At 45.6% G+C, this 18,984-nt stretch overlaps 1 protein-coding gene across 1 annotated transcript in view; it reads right to left on the bottom strand.

The window, feature by feature from the left end:
- LOC122930696 (oocyte zinc finger protein XlCOF8.4-like) overlaps window positions 1–17,085 on the bottom strand; it is a 29,681-nt gene extending 12,596 nt beyond the window's left edge. The window contains exons 1-6 of the mRNA XM_044284255.1: window positions 16,965–17,085; window positions 14,502–14,649; window positions 14,222–14,389; window positions 14,014–14,137; window positions 13,797–13,894; window positions 2,017–2,074 (exon numbers count right to left, since the gene is read on the bottom strand). Coding sequence (XP_044140190.1) covers window positions 2,017–2,074; window positions 13,797–13,894; window positions 14,014–14,137; window positions 14,222–14,389; window positions 14,502–14,597 — 544 coding nt within the window. The 5' untranslated portion in view covers window positions 14,598–14,649; window positions 16,965–17,085. The remainder of the gene's footprint in view (window positions 1–2,016; window positions 2,075–13,796; window positions 13,895–14,013; window positions 14,138–14,221; window positions 14,390–14,501; window positions 14,650–16,964) is intronic.
- Window positions 17,086–18,984: the final 1,899 nt, after the last annotated feature.

The raw sequence follows: 18,984 nt of genomic DNA, 5'->3' as shown, positions 1-18,984 counted from the left end.
GCAAGGCTTTTGGAGATACTTTTATAACCCTTTCCAGCTTTATGCAAGTCAACAATTCTTAATCGTAGGTCTTCTGAGAGCTCTTTTGTGTGAGGCATCATTCACATCAGGCAATGCTTCTTGTGAAAAGCAAACCCAGAACTGGTGTGTGTTTTTTATAGGGCAGGGCAGCTGTAACCAACACCTCCAATCTCATTGATTGGACTCCAGTTGGCTGACACCTCACTCCAATGAGCTCTTGGAGAGGTCATTAGTCTAGGGGTTCACATACTTTTTCCACCTGCACTGTGAATGTTTACATGGTGTGTTCAATAAAAACATGGTAACATTTAATTCTTTGTGTGTTATTAGTTTAAGCAGACTGTGATTGTCTATTGTTGCGACTTAGATGAAGATCAGATCACATTTTATGACCAATTTGTGCAGAAATCCATATCATTCCAAAGGGTTCACATATTTTTTCTTGCAACTGTATGTAACTGCGGTATCGCAGCAGAACCGCACACAACTGCTGCACAATACAAATGCACTATGATATACTTTCTATGTTAGAAGGTATATTATAGGTATATCACACCCCTCAGTATATCACACCTATCGATAGCACACCTATATCAGTGCTTGAAAGGACTTTTGTGGCCCTATAAGCTAGCGTTTGGTGTCCCTAACAGCCTGTCCCTGCTCCACACAGCAACCTCTCCCTACACTGGCAAAACACATAATGTAAAATGGCTGCCAGATCGGGTTCTGTTATAGGGTGGGGGTGTGCCCATGTGCTGAAACGTCTCAATTGGCTGTCCTGTCCCACCTGATGGATGTGTCATGGGTCCAAGTTTGGCGCAATGCAAAAGAATATGTCGCCGGTGGACAACGCCATATGTTTGCATGTTCGGCGAATTGCGAATGCTATCTCTAGTGTGCAGTGTATTTTTAAACAGGCTGTTTGTTACTATCGGCAACCATGCATTTACTCCTAACTAAATATGTAATTTTGACAGTACTATTGATGTCTTTGTGTTAAAGACCCCTTGAAAGGTGTTGGTTAAAGTCCTAGGAGACCTGAGAATGTCATACACAACTTTTAATAGGCAATGAGAGCTCTTTCGATTCAGGTCAAATTTATTTGTGCCTGAATCAAATCTTTTGACCAATTCATGGGGCCCATGAACTATAGATCTGGTTTCATGTAACCTTCACTCTGAAGCTGCATTTTCACTGCAATCTGTTTTTTGATCATTATTACATCTGCACAGTATTTCTTTGGACATTTTGTATCACATTGTCCCAGTGCTTAGGGATAAGATGGAATGCAAAGTATTAATAATGGTGACCATGAGGAAGAAAGCTTCCCATAAAGAAATGTACAGTCAATATATCTCCAACAGGAATGACCAATAAGAGAAAAAATATAGAATAATATTCCTCTTAGACTTAGGGTACTTTCACACTTGCGTCATTGGATTCTGGCAGGCAGTTACGATCCGGCAATCTGTATGCAAACGGATGCTATTTGTAAACAGATCCGGATGCGGATCTGTCTCACAAGTGCATTGCAATACCGGATCCGTCTCTCCAGTTGTCATCCGGAAAAGCGGATCTGGTATTTATCTTTTTAAAATTTTACTGCAAAACCAGATCCGTTTTTCTGGATCACTTGGGGTTGGATACATGCATTCAATAGAAATAAATGCAGAATCCGGCATTCCGGCAAATGTTCCGTCCAAAAACCGTACAGTGACTTAACTGAAGACATCCTGATACATACTTAACGGATTGCTCTCCATTCAGAATGCATTAGGATAAAACTGATCCGTTTTTTTCAGGTATTGAGCCCCTAGGACGGAACTCAATACCGGAAAAGTTTAAAGCAAGTGTAAAAAGTACCCTTAGAGTAAATGTGAATATTAAATCCTCCAACTCTCTGCACGAGGAATTCAGAAAAAGATCAGCAGATAACTACTCAGTTGGCAATTTATAAGGGAAGGATAAAACACAAGCTTTATGAAAGGCTCTCACCATTCATTGACCCCGATGTGAGGTTTTCAGGTCCACCCTTCGTTCCACCACAACTTTCCTGCAAGAAACCCACATTAAGGACATGTGGAAAATGAAGAAGGACCATAGTTCATCTTATATCCAGAAAAAGGTTTAAAAACCCTACAAGACATGAATGAATATGGAATAAAAGGAGAATGATTGTCTTGAGCGCAGATCAGACAGGATCCACATTCAACCAAGTATTTTACACATCAACAGAAATGTTTAATATTGCTGAATGAAACAATTTAAGCAGATCCTGAAGTGGACAGCGGTGCTCATTACCATTATTCAGCAACATCACAGCTTTTTAAGCAGTTGATGGACATTGTGTTATTATTGGGTTAATTATTTATACTAAATCACATAATTACATAAATAATTACAAACAAATCACAGTAGTATTATAGGGTTACGAAAAGTATCAATATACTAAATCACAGAGAGAAATAACTTTTCATCTAAAACATAACTTTTACTATCGTTGGTTAAAATTAACCAACGATAGTAAAAGTTATGTTTTAGATGAAAAGTCATTTCTCTCTGTGATTTATTATATTGATACTTTTCGTAACCCTATTGTCACGGACGGTGTACAGGAAACAAGACAAAGCAACATGCATATATGACTGAGTAGATCCAAAGCTAAGGAACCTAAAGGGAGACCCCTGCACAAGACCTGAGACTTTCCCTGGCTGCTCAGCCTATGCAACGATCCCAGAGGTGGAAGGTTGCATAGCCACGTACCTCGACTATATAACCCCTGAACACCCTACAATAGTGAGGGGACACGACCACCGGCTCCCTACACCAGACACGGAGGGAGTCAGGGTCACCTGGGATCCAGCAAACAGAAAATAACAGATAAATTTTCAGCACTTAACTTTTGTAGCAGAGTGGAAAACAAGATCAGCATGCACACACACTCCAGGAAGAAGTATAAGCCGCCCAGCAATGCACCATGGGGAGGGATTTAAAGGGAAGCAATCAGTCTAACTCCATGACAGCTGAGAGAGGCTAACGAGTTGAGGAACTGAACAGTACAACAAAGAGAACTCAAGGAGGAGGTTCTGAAAGGCCTCTGTCAGAGCTTCTCAGCTGTCTGGTTGTGACAGTACCCCTCCCTCTACGAGTGGACTCCAGACACTCAGAGCCCACCTTCTCAGGATGGGACCTATGGAAAGCCCTGATGAGACAAGAGGCCTTAATGTCCGTCACTGGGACCCACATCCTCTCCTCAGGACCATAACCCTCCCAATGAACAAGGTACTGAAGAGAACCGCGAACAAGACGAGAATCCACAATCCTAAAGACCTGAAATTCAAGATTCCCATCAACTATAATCGGAGGAGGAGGCAAAGGCGAGGGTACAATGGGCTGAACATAAGGTTTCAATAAGGACTTATGAAAAACATTATGGATCTTCCAAGTCTGAGGAAGATCAAGACGGTAGGCAACAGGATTGATGACAGACAGGATTTTGTAAGGCCCAATAAACCTAGGACCCAACTTCCAGGAGGGAACCTTCAATTTGATATTCTTGGTAGACAACCACACCAGATCACCAACATTCAGGTCCGGACCAAGCACACGTCTCTTATCTGCCACACGCTTATATCTCTCACTCATGCTCTTTAGATTATCCTGAATCTTTTGCCAAATAGATGACAAAGACGAGGAGAACCTGTCCTCATCAGGTAAACCAGAAGACCCCTCTCCCGAGAAAGTCCCAAACTGCGGATGAAACCCATATGCACCAAAAAATGGTGACTTATCAGAGGACTCCTGACAACGGTTATTTAAAGCAAACTCAGCAAGGGACAAAAAAGAACACCAATCCTCTTGATTCTCCGCCACAAAACAGCGCAGATATGTCTCCAGATTCTGATTGACGCGCTCTGTCTGGCCATTCGACTGCGGGTGGAAAGCAGAAGAGAATGACAACCGAACCCCCAAGCGAGAACAGATAGCCTTCCAGAATCTGGAAACAAACTGCGTGCCCCTATCAGAGACTATGTCTGAAGGAATACCGTGCAATTTGACAATGTGATCAATAAATGCCTGCGCCAGCGTCTTAGCATTGGGCAAACCAGGAAAAGGGATGAAATGCACCATTTTGCTAAAACGGTCCACCACCACCAGAATCACAGTCTTCCCCGAGGAACGAGGCAGGTCCGTGATAAAGTCCATGGACAGATGTGTCCAAGGACGGGAAGGAATGGATAAGGGAAGGAGAGGACCTGATGGCCGTGAATGAGGGACTTTAGCACGAGCGCAAGTCTCGCAGGCTGCCACAAAACCCTCAACCGACTTACGAAGCGCAGGCCACCAGAATCTCCGAGCGATGAGATCCAGTGTGGCTCTTGCCCCCGGGTGCCCAGCAAGGACCGTATCGTGGTGTTCCTTAAAAATCTTGTGTCTTAAAGTGAGAGGCACAAACAACCTCCCAGGAGGACAAAGATCAGGAGCCTCTGACTGGGCTGCCTGCACCTCTGCCTCCAATTCAGAAAAAAGAGCAGAGACCACCACACCTTCAGCCAAAATGGGACCCGGGTCTTCAAAATTCCCGCCTCCCGGAAAACAACGTGACAGGGCATCTGCCTTCACATTCTTAACTCCAGGGCGGAACGTGACCACAAAATTAAACCTAGAAAAGAACAAAGACCATCTGGCCTGTCTCGGGTTCAGACGCTTGGCTGACTCCAAGTAGGCCAGATTTTTATGGTCAGTAAATACGGTAATAGGGTGTCTGGCTCCCTCTAGCCAATGGCGCCATTCCTCAAAAGCCAACTTGATGGCCAACAATTCCCTATCTCCCACATCGTAATTTCTCTCTGCGGAGGAGAGTTTTTTCGAGAAAAAGGCACACGGTCGCCATTTGGCAGGAGAGGAACCCTGAGACAAGACCGCCCCCACACCCACCTCAGAAGCATCAACCTCAACTATGAAGGGTAAAGAAATATCAGGTTGCACCAAGATGGGAGCGGAAGCAAAACTCTCCTTGATATTAGAAAAAGCCTTACGCGCCTCTACTGACCAAGAAGAAAAATCTACCCCCTTTCTGGTCATATCAGTGAGTGGTTTAACAATAGAGGAATAATTCAAAATAAACTTCCTGTAATAATTAGCACAGCCCAAAAAACGCATCAGCGCCTTCTGATTCTCAGGAAGCTCCCACTCAAGCACAGCGCGGACCTTCTCGGGGTCCATGCGAAAACCAGAAGCGGAGAGAAGAAACCCCAGAAATTGAATTTCTGGAACCGCAAACACACATTTTTCCAGTTTCGCATATAATTTATTCTCCCGCAGGATGAGCAAGACCTGACGTAAATGTTCCTTATTAGTTTTGAAATCAGGAGAAAAAATCTAAATGTCATCCAAATACACTAATACAAATTTTCCCATCAAATGATAAAAAATGCTGTTCACGAAATGCTGAAAAACGGCTGGGGCATTCATCAAACCAAAAGGCATAACCAAATTCTCAAAATGGCCCTCAGGAGTATTGAAGGCCGTCTTCCATTCGTCTCCTTCTCTGACCCTGACCAGGTTGTATGCCCCTCTTAGATCTAATTTGGAAAAGACTTTAGCCCCAACAACCTGGTTAAACAGGTCCGGGATCAGAGGAAGCGGATAAGGGTCACGAATAGTGATACTGTTCAGCTCCCTGAAATCCAGACAAGGTGTCACAACCAGACAGCTGAGAAGCTCTGACAGAGGCCTTTCAGAACCTCCCCCTTGAGTTTCTGTGTTGTGGTATTCAGCTCCTCCTCTCGTTAGTCTCTCTCAGCTGTCATGTGTTGGACTAATTGCTTCCCTTTAAATTCTTCCCCAGAAGGCTTTTCTGGGCGGCTTATATTTCTTCCTGGAGTATGTGTGCATGCCCATCTGGTTCTCCTCTCCTCTACAAAGTTAAGTGTTATACTGTTATCTGTTATTTTCTGTTTGCTGGATCCCAGGTGACCCTGACTCCCTCCGTGTCTGGTGTAGGGAGCCGGTGGTCGTGTCCCCTCACTATTGTAGGGTACTCAGGGGCTATATAGTCAAGGTACGTGGATATGCATACCTCCACCATTCGGATCTATGCATAGGCTGAGCAGCCAGGGAAAGTGCCAGGTCTTCTACAGGGGTCTCCCTTTTGTTCCTTAGCTGTTGGATCCAGCGAGTCATTTATGCATGTTGTTTTGCCTTGTTACCTGTACACATTCCGTGACATTATTAGCCGCCAAAACCGTCTTAAGCATGGATCCGGTTTCACTTTTGGCTGAACGCTTCCAGGGTCTTTCATTGGAGGTAGCTGACCTCCGTAAGACTTTTTCTCAGCTTCAAGTGACCGGTTCAGCTTGCGTTCATGGAGCTTGTTCTGAGCCTAAGATCTCGCTCCCGGATACGTTCTCCGGGGGTAGTGAGAATTTTGTGCGTTTTAGAGAGGCTTGCAAACTCCATTTTCGCCTTCTTCCCCTTTCCTCTGGAGATGAGGAACGGAGGGTGGGGATCATTATATCGCTGCTCAGAGGTAACGCTCAGTCCTGGGCCTTTTCGCTGCCGGAGGGGGCACGGCCTCTCCGTTCAGTGGATGAATTCTTTTTAGCCCTGGGTCAGATATATGATGATCCGGATCGTATTGCTCTGGCGGAGTCTAGACTACGTCTCTTATGCCAGGGTAAACAATCCGCAGAAATATACTGCTCAGAATTTCGGAGATGGGCAGCTGATACTGGTTGGAATGATGCTGCACTCCGAAGTCAATTTTGCCATGGTCTTTCAGAGGGATTGAAAGATGCATTTGCCTTTCATGAAAGGCCTATTTCTTTGGACTCTGCTATGTCTCAGGCCGTTCGTATTGACAGGCGTCTTAGAGAGAGAGGAGAGATCTCTCCTTCCTGTCATACTCGGTCCCAGGACTGTGCAGCGGTCCCATTCTGTGCGCAGGGGTCTCAGTCGCTGTCAGCCCCTTCTGAGCAGGAGCCCATGCAGCTGGGGTTGATTGCTTCTGACAATAGAAGATTCAGATCGCATGGGACAGTTTGTTTTTGTTGTGGAGGTATTAATCATTTGGCAAATATTTGTCCCTCTAGGAGATTCAGGCAGTTCTCTGGGTATAATAAAGAAACAAAGAGGAAAAAATCTTTGAAAAATGTTCCGTCTGTTACTATTGGCAGGGTTGAGGCGGAAATTGAAGGTTTTCCGTTTGCTTGTAGTTCCTGTTTTGTCCTGCCGGCTAGGGTGGCGCTAGAGAGCAAGAACATTTTTTGTGAGAATTTTGTGGATAGTGGAGCAGCGGTCAATCTCATTGATAATCAATTTGCGATAACTCATGGTTTCCAGGTGTGCGCTTTGAGAAAGGATATTCCGGTTTTTGCTATCGATTCCGCTCCACTTTCTCAGAAATCATTAAAGGGCATAGTTCACAATATCCGTTTAATTGTGAGTGATGCTCATGTTGAGGATGTGTCATGTTTCGTCCTTAGCGGTTTGCCCACCCCTTTGGTGTTGGGGCTGCCCTGGCTCACTAAGCATAACCCCACCATTGATTGGCAAGCGAAGCAAATAAATGGTTGGAGTGACTTTTGCAGAGAGAATTGCCTCATGACATCTGTTTCTGAGGTTGCTACTAAGACTATACCATCTTTTCTCTCTGAATTTTCGGATGTCTTCTCTGAGAGTGGAGTTCAGGATTTACCCCCGCACAGGGAGTACGATTGCCCTATTAATCTCATCCCAGACGCCAAGCTGCCTAAATCTCGTTTATACAATCTTTCCCAACCTGAGAGGATCGCTATGCGTGCTTATATCTCTGAGAGTCTGAGAAAGGGACACATACGACCCTCGAAGTCACCTGTTGCCGCTGGTTTTTTCTTTGTTAAGAAAAAAGATGGTTCTTTAAGACCTTGTCTGGATTTCAGGGAGCTGAACAGTATCACTATTCGTGACCCTTATCCGCTTCCTCTGATCCCGGACTTATTTAACCAGGTTGTTGGGGCTAAAGTCTTTTCCAAATTAGATTTAAGAGGGGCATACAACCTGGTCAGGGTCAGAGAAGGGGACGAATGGAAGACGGCCTTCAATACCCCTGAGGGCCATTTTGAAAACTTGGTTATGCCTTTTGGTTTGATGAATGCCCCAGTCGTTTTTCAGCATTTCGTGAACAGCATTTTTTATCATTTGATGGGAAAATTTGTATTGGTGTATTTGGATGATATTTTGATTTTTTCTCCCGATTTCAAAACTCATAAGGAACATTTACGTCAGGTTTTGCTCATTCTGCGGGAGAATAAATTATATGCGAAACTGGATAAATGTGTGTTTGCGGTTCCAGAAATTCAATTTCTGGGGTTTCTTCTCTCCGCTTCTGGTTTTCGCATGGACCCCGAGAAGGTCCGCGCTGTGCTTGAGTGGGAGCTTCCTGAGAATCAAAAGGCGCTGATGCGTTTTTTGGGCTTTGCCAATTATTACAGGAAGTTCATTTTGAATTATTCTTCTATTGTTAAACCACTCACTGATATGACCAGAAAGGGGGTAGATTTTTCTTCTTGGTCAGTAGAGGCGCGTAAGGCTTTTTCTGATATCAAGGAGAGTTTTGCTTCCGCTCCCATCGTGGTGCAACCTGATGTTTCGTTACCCTTCATAGTTGAGGTTGATGCTTCTGAGGTGGGTGTGGGGGCGGTCTTGTCTCAGGGTTCCTCTCCTGCCAATTGGCGACCGTGTGCCTTTTTCTCAAGAAAACTCTCCTCCGCAGAGAGAAATTACGATGTGGGAGATAGGGAATTGTTGGCCATCAAGTTGGCTTTTGAGGAATGGCGCCATTGGCTAGAGGGAGCCAGACACCCTATTACCGTATTTACTGACCATAAAAATCTGGCCTACTTGGAGTCAGCCAAGCGTCTGAACCCGAGACAGGCCAGATGGTCGTTGTTCTTTTCTAGGTTTAATTTTGTTGTCACGTTCCGCCCTGGAGTTAAGAATGTGAAGGCAGATGCCCTGTCACGTTGTTTTCCGGGAGGCGGGAATTTTGAAGACCCGGGTCCCATTTTGGCTGAAGGTGTGGTGGTCTCTGCTCTTTTTCCTGAATTGGAGGCAGAGGTGCAGGCAGCCCAGTCAGAGGCTCCTGATCTTTGTCCTCCTGGGAGGTTGTTTGTGCCTCTCGCTTTAAGACACAAGATTTTTAAAGAACACCACGATACGGTCCTTGCTGGGCACCCGGGGGTAAGAGCCACACTGGATCTCATCGCTCGGAGATTCTGGTGGCCTGCGCTTCGTAAGTCGGTTGAGGGTTTTGTGGCAGCCTGCGAGACTTGCGCTCGTGCCAAAGTCCCTCATTCACGGCCATCAGGTCCTCTCCTTCCCTTACCCATTCCTTCCCGTCCTTGGACACATCTGTCCATGGAATTCATAACGGACCTGCCTCGTTCCTCGGGGAAGACTGTGATTCTGGTGGTGGTGGACCGTTTTAGCAAAATGGTGCATTTCATCCCTTTTCCTGGTTTGCCCAATGCTAAGACGCTGGCGCAGGCATTTGTTGATCACATTGTCAAATTGCACGGTATTCCTTCAGACATAGTCTCTGATAGGGGCACGCAGTTTGTTTCCAGATTCTGGAAGGCTTTCTGTTCTCGCTTGGGGGTTCGGTTGTCATTCTCTTCTGCTTTCCACCCGCAGTCGAATGGCCAGACAGAGCGCGTCAATCAGAATCTGGAGACATATCTGCGTTGTTTTGTGGCGGAGAATCAAGAGGATTGGTGTTCTTTTTTGTCCCTTGCTGAGTTTGCTTTAAATAACCGTCGTCAGGAGTCCTCTGATAATTCACAATTTTTTGGTGCATATGGGATTCATCCACAGTTTGGGACTTTCTCGGGAGAGGGGTCTTCTGGTTTACCTGATGAGGACAGATTCTCCTCGTCTTTGTCATCTATTTGGAAAAAGATTCAAGATAATCTAAAGAGCATGAGTGAGAGATATAAGCGTGTGGCAGATAAGAGACGTGTGCTTGGTCCGGACCTGAATGTTGGTGATCTGGTGTGGTTGTCTACCAAGAATATCAAATTGAAGGTTCCCTCCTGGAAGTTGGGTCCTAGGTTTATTGGGCCTTACAAAATCCTGTCTGTCATCAATCCTGTTGCATACCGTCTTGATCTTCCTCAGACTTGGAAGATCCATAATGTTTTTCATAAGTCCTTATTGAAACCTTATGTTCAACCCATTGTACCCTCGCCTTTGCCTCCTCCTCCGATTATGGTTGATGGGAATCTTGAATTTCAGGTCTCTGGGATTGTGGATTCTCGTCTTGTCCGCGGTTCTCTTCAGTACCTTGTTCACTGGGAGGGGTATGGTCCTGAGGAGAGGATGTGGGTCCCAGTGACGGACATTAAAGCCTCTCGTCTCATCAGGGCTTTCCATAGGTCCCATCCTGAGAAGGTGGGTTCTGAGTGTCCGGAGTCCACTCGTAGAGGGAGGGGTACTGTCACAACCAGACAGCTGAGAAGCTCTGACAGAGGCCTTTCAGAACCTCCCCCTTGAGTTTCTGTGTTGTGGTATTCAGCTCCTCCTCTCGTTAGTCTCTCTCAGCTGTCATGTGTTGGACTAATTGCTTCCCTTTAAATTCTTCCCCAGAAGGCTTTTCTGGGCGGCTTATATTTCTTCCTGGAGTATGTGTGCATGCCCATCTGGTTCTCCTCTCCTCTACAAAGTTAAGTGTTATACTGTTATCTGTTATTTTCTGTTTGCTGGATCCCAGGTGACCCTGACTCCCTCCGTGTCTGGTGTAGGGAGCCGGTGGTCGTGTCCCCTCACTATTGTAGGGTGCTCAGGGGCTATATAGTCAAGGTACGTGGATATGCATACCTCCACCATTCGGATCTATGCATAGGCTGAGCAGCCAGGGAAAGTGCCAGGTCTTCTACAGGGGTCTCCCTTTTGTTCCTTAGCTGTTGGATCCAGCGAGTCATTTATGCATGTTGTTTTGCCTTGTTACCTGTACACATTCCGTGACACAAGGTCTTAAAGAACCATCTTTTTTCTTAACAAAGAAAAAACCAGCGGCAACAGGTGACTTCGAGGGTCGTATGTGTCCTTTTCTCAGACTCTCAGAGATATAAGCACGCATAGCGATCCTCTCAGGTTGGGAAAGATTGTATAAACGAGATTTAGGCAGTTTGACGCCTGGGATGAGATTAATAGGGCAATCATACTCCCTGTGCGGGGGCAAATCCTGAACTCCACTCTCAGAGAAGACATCCGAAAATTTAGAGAGAAAAGATGGTACAGTCTTAGTAGCAACCTCAGAAACAGATGTCGTGAGACAATTCTCTCTGCAAAAGTCACTCCAACCATTTATTTGCCTCGCTTGCCAATCAATGGTGGGGTTATGTTTAGTGAGCCAGGGTAGCCCCAACACTAGAGGGGTAGGTAATCCACTAAGGACGAAACATGACACATCCTCAACATGAGCATCACTCACAATTAAACGGATATTGTGAACTATGCCCTTTAATGATTTCTGAGAAAGTGGAGCGGAATCGATAGCAAAAACCGGAATATCCTTTCCCAAAGTGCGCACCTGGAAACCATGAGTTATCGCAAATTGATTATCAATGAGATTGACCGTAGCTCCACTATCCACAAAAATCTCACAAAAAATGTTCTTGCTCTCTAGCGCCACCCTAGCCGGCAGGACAAAACGGGAACTACAAGCAAACGGAAAACCTTCAATTTCCGCCTCAACCCTGCCAATAGTAACAGACGGAACATTTTTAAGAGATTTTTTCCTGTTTGTTTCTTTATTACTCCCAGAAAACTGCCTGAATCTCCTAGAGGGACAAATATTTGCCAAATGATTTATACCTCCACAACAAAAACAAACCCTCCCATGCGAGCTGAATCTTCTATTGTCAGAAGCAATCAACCCCAGCTGCATGGGCTCCTGCTCAGAAGGGGCTGACAGCGACTGAGACCCCTGCGCACAGAATGGGACCGCTGCACTGTCCTGGGACTGAGTATGACAGGAAGGGGACATCTCTCCTCTCTCTCTAAGACGCCTGTCAATACGAACGGCCTGAGACATAGCAGAGTCCAAAGAAATAGGCCTCTCACGAAAGGCAAATGCATCTTTCAATCCCTCTGAAAGACCATGGCAAAATTGACTTCGGAGTGCAGCATCATTCCAACCAGTATCAACTGCCCATCTCCGAAATTCTGAGCAGTATATTTCTGCGGATTGTTTACCCTGGCATAATAGACGTAGTCTAGACTCAGCCAGAGCAATACGATCCGGATCATCATATATCTGACCCAGGGCTAAAAAGAATTCATCCACTGAACGGAGAGGCCGTGCCCCCTCCGGCAGCGAAAAGGCCCAGGACTGAGCGTTACCTCTGAGCAGCGATATAATGATCCCCACCCTCCGTTCCTCCTCACCAGAGGAATGGGGAAGAAGGCGAAAATGGAGTTTGCAAGCCTCTCTAAAACGCACAAAATTCTCACTACCCCCGGAGAACGTATCCGGGAGCGAGATCTTAGGCTCAGAACAAACTCCATGAACGCCAGCTGAATCGGTCACTTGAAGCTGAGAAAAAGTCTTACTGAGATCAGCTACCTCCAATGAAAGACCCTGAAGGCGTTCAGCCAAAAGTGAAACCGGATCCATGCTTGAGACGGTTTTGGCGGCTTATAATGTCACGGGCGGTGTACAGGAAACAAGACAAAGCAACATGCATATATGACTGAGTGGATCCAAAGCTAAGGAACCTAAAGGGAGACCCCTGCACAAGACCTGAGACTTTCCCTGGCTGCTCAGCCTATGCAACGATCCCAGAGGTGGAAGGTTGCATAGCCACGTACCTCGACTATATAACCCCTGAACACCCTACAATAGTGAGGGGACACGACCACCGGCTCCCTACACCAGACACGGAGGGAGTCAGGGTCACCTGGGATCCAGCAAACAGAAAATAACAGATAAATGTTCAGCACTTAACTTTTGTAGCAGAGTGGAAAACAAGATCAGCATGCACACACACTCCAGAAAGAAGTATAAGCCGCCCAGCAATGCACCATGGGGAGGGATTTAAAGGGAAGCAATAAGTCTAACTCCATGACAGCTGAGAGAGGCTAACGAGATGAGGAACTGAACAGTACAACAAAGAAAACTCAAGGAGGAGGTTCTGAAAGGCCTCTGTCAGAGCTTCTCAGCTGTCTGGTTGTGACACCTATAATACTACTGTGATTTGTTTGTAATTAGTTATACTGCAGGAATTTACATACATGTAAAAAGGGCTGTCTCATTACACACTCTATCACCAGAATAGTGGATAAGTGTCTGATCGGTAGAGGTCAGTGTGTTGGGGCCTGCACCGATCATGAGAACAAGTTGTCCCATTCACCTGTTTGAATAGAGCGGCAGGTCATGCTGTCCTGGAATAAATCTTGTCTAGTGTTTCATGGACAGAGCTGGTGACTGCAGCACTGCGCCCGATCAAGTGAACGGAAGAAGCTCTGTAAGAACGAACTCCGTCTTATTTGGAATAGCCTATCAAGCAGGGCTTTGGGGTGATGGACCCCCACCAATCTGATATTGATGTCCTATCCCGAGGGTTGGTCATCAATATAAAAATCACAAAAAAACTCATAATTGACAAGTGCATTTATAATAAACAAAACTATTTGCAGCCACTATCTACCACAGTCAACTATACTGCATTGCTGGACAAGTCTACTGGAAAGTGTTGCTACCACAATCTATAGGGGATTTTCAGAAATCTCACCTGACGATCCAGTGGGGAATTCTGCTTTTCCTCTGGACAATCCCAAGAAAATATAGGATGGGGAAATCTCTCTGGTTGATTTCTCCTACTGGAGTCATCTATAGAAAATAACCCCAGCAACTGAATACATTGTCTATATGTGATGATGAGATGATGGGTGAATCTAGGTGATCCTCAAACCTGGTCTCCTCTATAATGAAGGAAGGTCTCCTCTTACCCGGTGATGTGAGGGGCTTGTGATCCTTCATCATGACGTCCTTGTACAGATCCTTGTGTCCTTCTAAATACTCCCACTCCTCCATGGAGAAATAGACAGTGACATCCTGACACCTTATAGGAACCTGACACACACAATCATACAGTCATCCTCCAGACATCACCTTGGTGTTATTGTATAATGTCCCAGCATTCCGAGCAGCACTCACCTCTCCGGTCAGCAGCTCAGTGATCCTGTTGGTAAGTTCTTGGATCTTCTGCTCATGTATCAGGGAATGAGGTGGAGGCTCGGTGATGGCTCCTGGGGTCCTGCTCCATTCTCCTGACACATGGGGTGTCACACACTCACCAGACGACTTCTTCACTACTGTGTAATCCTGTGTATGGGGAGACACCAATCACTACATGTATTCTAAGAGTCCTTCACCTTTCCAGTCATTTACCTGTATTATTAATAGAGATAAAAGTGATGTCATGTGAGACTCTCACCTCTCCAGTTATCAGGTAGATGATCTCCAGGGTGAGGTCTAATATCCTCGCAGCCATGCGGTTTCTGTCCGTGTCCATCCTTGGTGGGTTTTTCATGGAAAGCACCACCGTCTTCCAAAAGAAAACTTTACCTGTGTAAGTTCTGTATCTAAGGAACAAGGAGCATTTAGTTCAAGCTCATATTTTGGGAACTTTTTACATGAAGAATAGCACCTAACTGGCAACTTTTGAAGCCACTGATGCAACTCGCAGAGCAGCAATTTCCAGTGCAGCTCAAAGGGAGGTCCTCGGAGGCTTTCACAGCACTCAGGAAATTTGCTAACTCTTTCAGAAGGTCTCCCCTTTTTCATGGATTCTTCTAGACATTTTTAGGACAGTTGGCACTACTGCCCTTGTTTAATTCACAGTACATAATTGGCACCTTTAACTATTGGTCCCCATAGGTATAGGAGAGTCTCTTGTTTATACACATATCATTTTATTGCTGATTGTTTATTGATCTTGTAAATTCATTTATCCTCACTGGTTGTTACTCATTACATGTTACTTTTAATGGCTTGAGGTACTAAGATCTGGGACAGTGCACTTGACAACATTTACCAGTCCATGTCCTTTTAAAGTGAACTGCTATTATCCCTATTATTGGGAATAATAAAGGACTACTGATAATATGTACTGGAAGTGATGGAACTATTGAGGTGAGGTCGCCATGCAGTACTGTTATAAAATCAATATGAGGGGTGACCTACTCTTCTTTACAGGGTAGTAGACAGCATAGATTTACCACCTTCCTGGATCACTTATCACCCACAGAGTCATATATTCTTATTATCCATACTGAAGATGATTATCCCACGGATAGGTCCCAATCATACCAGATCTGGCAGGGCGGACGGTTGCGGCATGTCTCGAGGTCAACTGTATTTAAAATCTTGAGGGGCGCAGGTCCAGTTGAATACCATAGTGAAGCAGGGAGAGCCATCAGCTGTCTCCTCCACCATTTTCCGGCCTGTGCACTCTGCAGCAGACAGGTGGGCAGCAGTCACATCTTTGCACCTGCTGCGCTGAGCAGGAGAGAGCACAAGCCGGGGAATAATGTTCTTCATTCATCAGGGAAACGGTGAGTATTGTTTTTGTTTCCTTAAAATTATAGGGGCTTTCCTCTTTGTAGACGAAAACTAATGGGTAGCACCATTGTGAGGGAAGCACTAAAGGGTCATTCTTACTCTGAGGGGGGTACTTAGAGGGGCACTGAGATGGCCTTCTACTGTAAAGAGTATAATAAACGCCTCCCGATCCGCCTAAAGCAGGGATGCATCCTGCGGGCGGTCGGGTTGTTCCTCGTTGACGCGCCGGCGCGTCATCCCGCGAGAGCCGGGATTTTGCATGCGCGCGCGTTCACAGCAACACGCGGCTCACAATTTAATCTACAGCCTGCCAGCGATGATCATTCGCTAGCAGGCTGTAGATGCGATTTTTTTTTAACCCTTGAAAGGTATATCAGACGCTGTTCTTACCAGCGTCTGATATACCTGCTACCTGGTCCTCTGGTGGTCCCTTTTGCTTGGATCGACCACCAGACACAGGCAGCTCTGTAAGTAGCACCAAACACCACTACACTACACACACACCCCCTGTCACTTATTAACCCCTGATCACCCCATATAGACTCCCTGATCACCCCCCTGTCATTGATCACCCCCCTGTAAGGCTCCATTCAGACGTCCGTATGTGTTTTGCTGATCTGCGGATCCGGAAAGCACGGACACCGGCAATGTGCTTTCCGCATTTTGCGCATCCGCACATTGCCAGAACTATATAGAAAATGCCATTTCTTGTCTGCAATTGCGGACAAGAATAGGACATGTTCTATAGGCTCTACAAAAAACGCAGTGTTCGCCCGATCAGGCCTGATCTTCTGCGCACACTTGCGTTCAGTCCGCCCCACCGCAGTGACAGAATTTTTTTTTCCTGATCACTGCAAAAACACCGTAAAATCACTGCAATACCACCAAATGAAAAGGAGGTAAAATTCATTTGGGTGGTAAGTTGCATGACCGAGCAATAAACGGTGAAAGTAGTGTAGTGCAGAATTGTAAAAAATGGTCTGGTCATTAAGGGGGTTTAAGCTAGGGGGGCTGAAGTGGTTAAGGTATTAAGGGAGCATTCTACTGTCACTACAAGGTCATAAAGGGGACTGGGCTGCATTAGTGGCATGGCTTAGTGTAATAAAACTGAAGCGGAGCATGTTATAAGCATATTATAATAAAAGTCCTTATAACATGTAATAGATCCTTATTTCATCAGACATAAAAGAGAACATACAAACAGTATAAGCTTATTATCATGTTCCCTGCCGGCTGACAAGTAGTACTATAAAAAGAGTCATCACACTGACCCTGCACATCAGGCCATGCCAACTGAGTTGATTAAACAGTATCTAGAACATCGCACAGTATTTACCTAAGACAAGAGTCTTCCAAAATGGGCTCTGACACAGGAACTGCACAGGGTTCCACAGACAGGTAGATTTATAAGTAATCCATATAAAAGAATATTGTGTTCCAAATACAGGAAGCTTGTGTTCTACAGACAGGAAGTACCATGTGTTCCAAATACAGGAAGTTTGTGTTCCACAGACAGGAAGTACCATGTGTTCCAAATACAGGAAGTTTGTGTTCCATAAACAGGAAGCACTATGTGTTCCAAATACAGGAAGTTTGTGTTCCACAGACATGAAGTACCATGTGTTCCAAATACAGGAAGTTTGTGTTCCACAGACAGGAAGTACCATGTGTTCCAAATACAGGAAGTTTGTGTTCCACAGACAGGAAGCTCCATGTGTTTCAACTACAGGAAGTTTGTGTTCCACAGACAGGAAGCACAATGTGTTCCAACTACAGGAAGTTTGTGTTCCACAGACAGGAAATGTCATATGCCTCAAAACACTCCTTATGGGAGTATTTAATGTTTTCAGATAAAATTTAACCAACATCAAAGTTAACATGAAAAGGTTCCCATACACCCTCAACAGCTGTAGAGTAAATGTTTATCTATTGCCTGAACGAAAGGAACCTTGTTCAAGATTAACTTTCTCGATCCTCAACCACATTAGTCAGGGGAGAGGCAGGAGGTCCTTTTACACATCACCAGGTTCGGCCAATGAAAATTCTTAAGTTTTTAAGGGTTTTCATTTTGTTTATCTAGTACCCCTAGGGTTGCCACCCAGCCGGAAATTTACTGCCCCTGCTGGTGCCAGTAATTTTTTTTCTACCGGCGATAATAATTGTCAGTATTTTCCTATAAGGATTGTTACTAATGAGTACTTCCAATGTGGGGCGCTTATTAGTACAGCCTTTAACTCCCGCCCCCTCCCCCACTTGTGCTAAGAAAGGGAAAAAAAACTCCCCTCATCCACTTGCTTGCACCGCGGGGAACACTTGCTGCTGACTATGCAGCACGCCAGACCTGCAGGGTATAGCGACAGTGAGGTCACGGTATGGGCAATCGAGGGTTACTCACTTTTTGGAGGACCCTGGGCAGGCATGCAGCAGTGAATGAGAGGCAGACACTAGTTCCTCTGGGGCACACTCTGGGTGTAGAGACCTGGCCTGATGTTGGGTGAGGTGCCCTGGTTGTTGCAGGTGTTTAGAGTGCCTGAGGTAAGGTCCCTTTAAGGATCGTGACGCCAGTGCCTGTAACGGTGGCACACCGATTCGTAGGAGGATTAAATGAGTACGCAGTTGTTGAACCAAACGTTGCTTTACTCGGTGAAAATAGTCCAACTTTGTACAGTCTATTACAGAAGATGTTAATGCAGTCCTTTACAGTTCCAAATCCACAGCAGGTTTATGACACAGCAGGTTTCTATCTTGCAAGATACTTGGAGGGTAAACAGTTAATGCTTTGCAGTGCAATGCTGCTCTATCCCCACAGCTATGCTAGCTGGCTGGATCCCAAGGCCCGGATGCCTAATTGCTGGCTTAAATCCTTGGTTTAAATTCCTTCCTCCAGTATTGGCACTTGCTTAAGGTTACAGTACCTTTGTTTCCTAGCTGTCTCACTGCTGGACGGACAAGGTGGCTGCAGGTTTCTCCCAGGAGGTGCTGTCCTACTACTGGGGTATCTCAACTGAGCTATGCTTAGTCTCAGGAGCTTCAGGCTGATGAGGTAACTCCTCTAGTCCCCTGGAATACACTACCTCTCCCCTGTCTGGGCCTTCCTATATATATCTAGGGCTCTCTAGCTCCCTCTAACGTCTGGGAGGCTAAACTGCACCCTGACAGGCCTGACACCCAGATAACACAGGGAAAATACACCAATGCAATACAACACATTAACCCCTTTTTGTGCAGTGCCCACCTTTACCTAGTGGGACACTACAACTAGATGTGAAGGACAGGACCTGCAAGACATCATCACGCTGGAGCGCAGGTCCTGTCCTGAGCTTCCAGTGAGCAGCGAGTGTTCACAGCAGCGCCAT

Source organism: Bufo gargarizans, chromosome 3, assembly GCF_014858855.1.
Source record: "Bufo gargarizans isolate SCDJY-AF-19 chromosome 3, ASM1485885v1, whole genome shotgun sequence".
Taxonomy (NCBI): domain Eukaryota; kingdom Metazoa; phylum Chordata; class Amphibia; order Anura; family Bufonidae; genus Bufo; species Bufo gargarizans.
The sequence above is the reverse complement of the archived record's forward strand: the minus strand, read 5'-3'. Positions and strand labels throughout refer to the sequence as shown.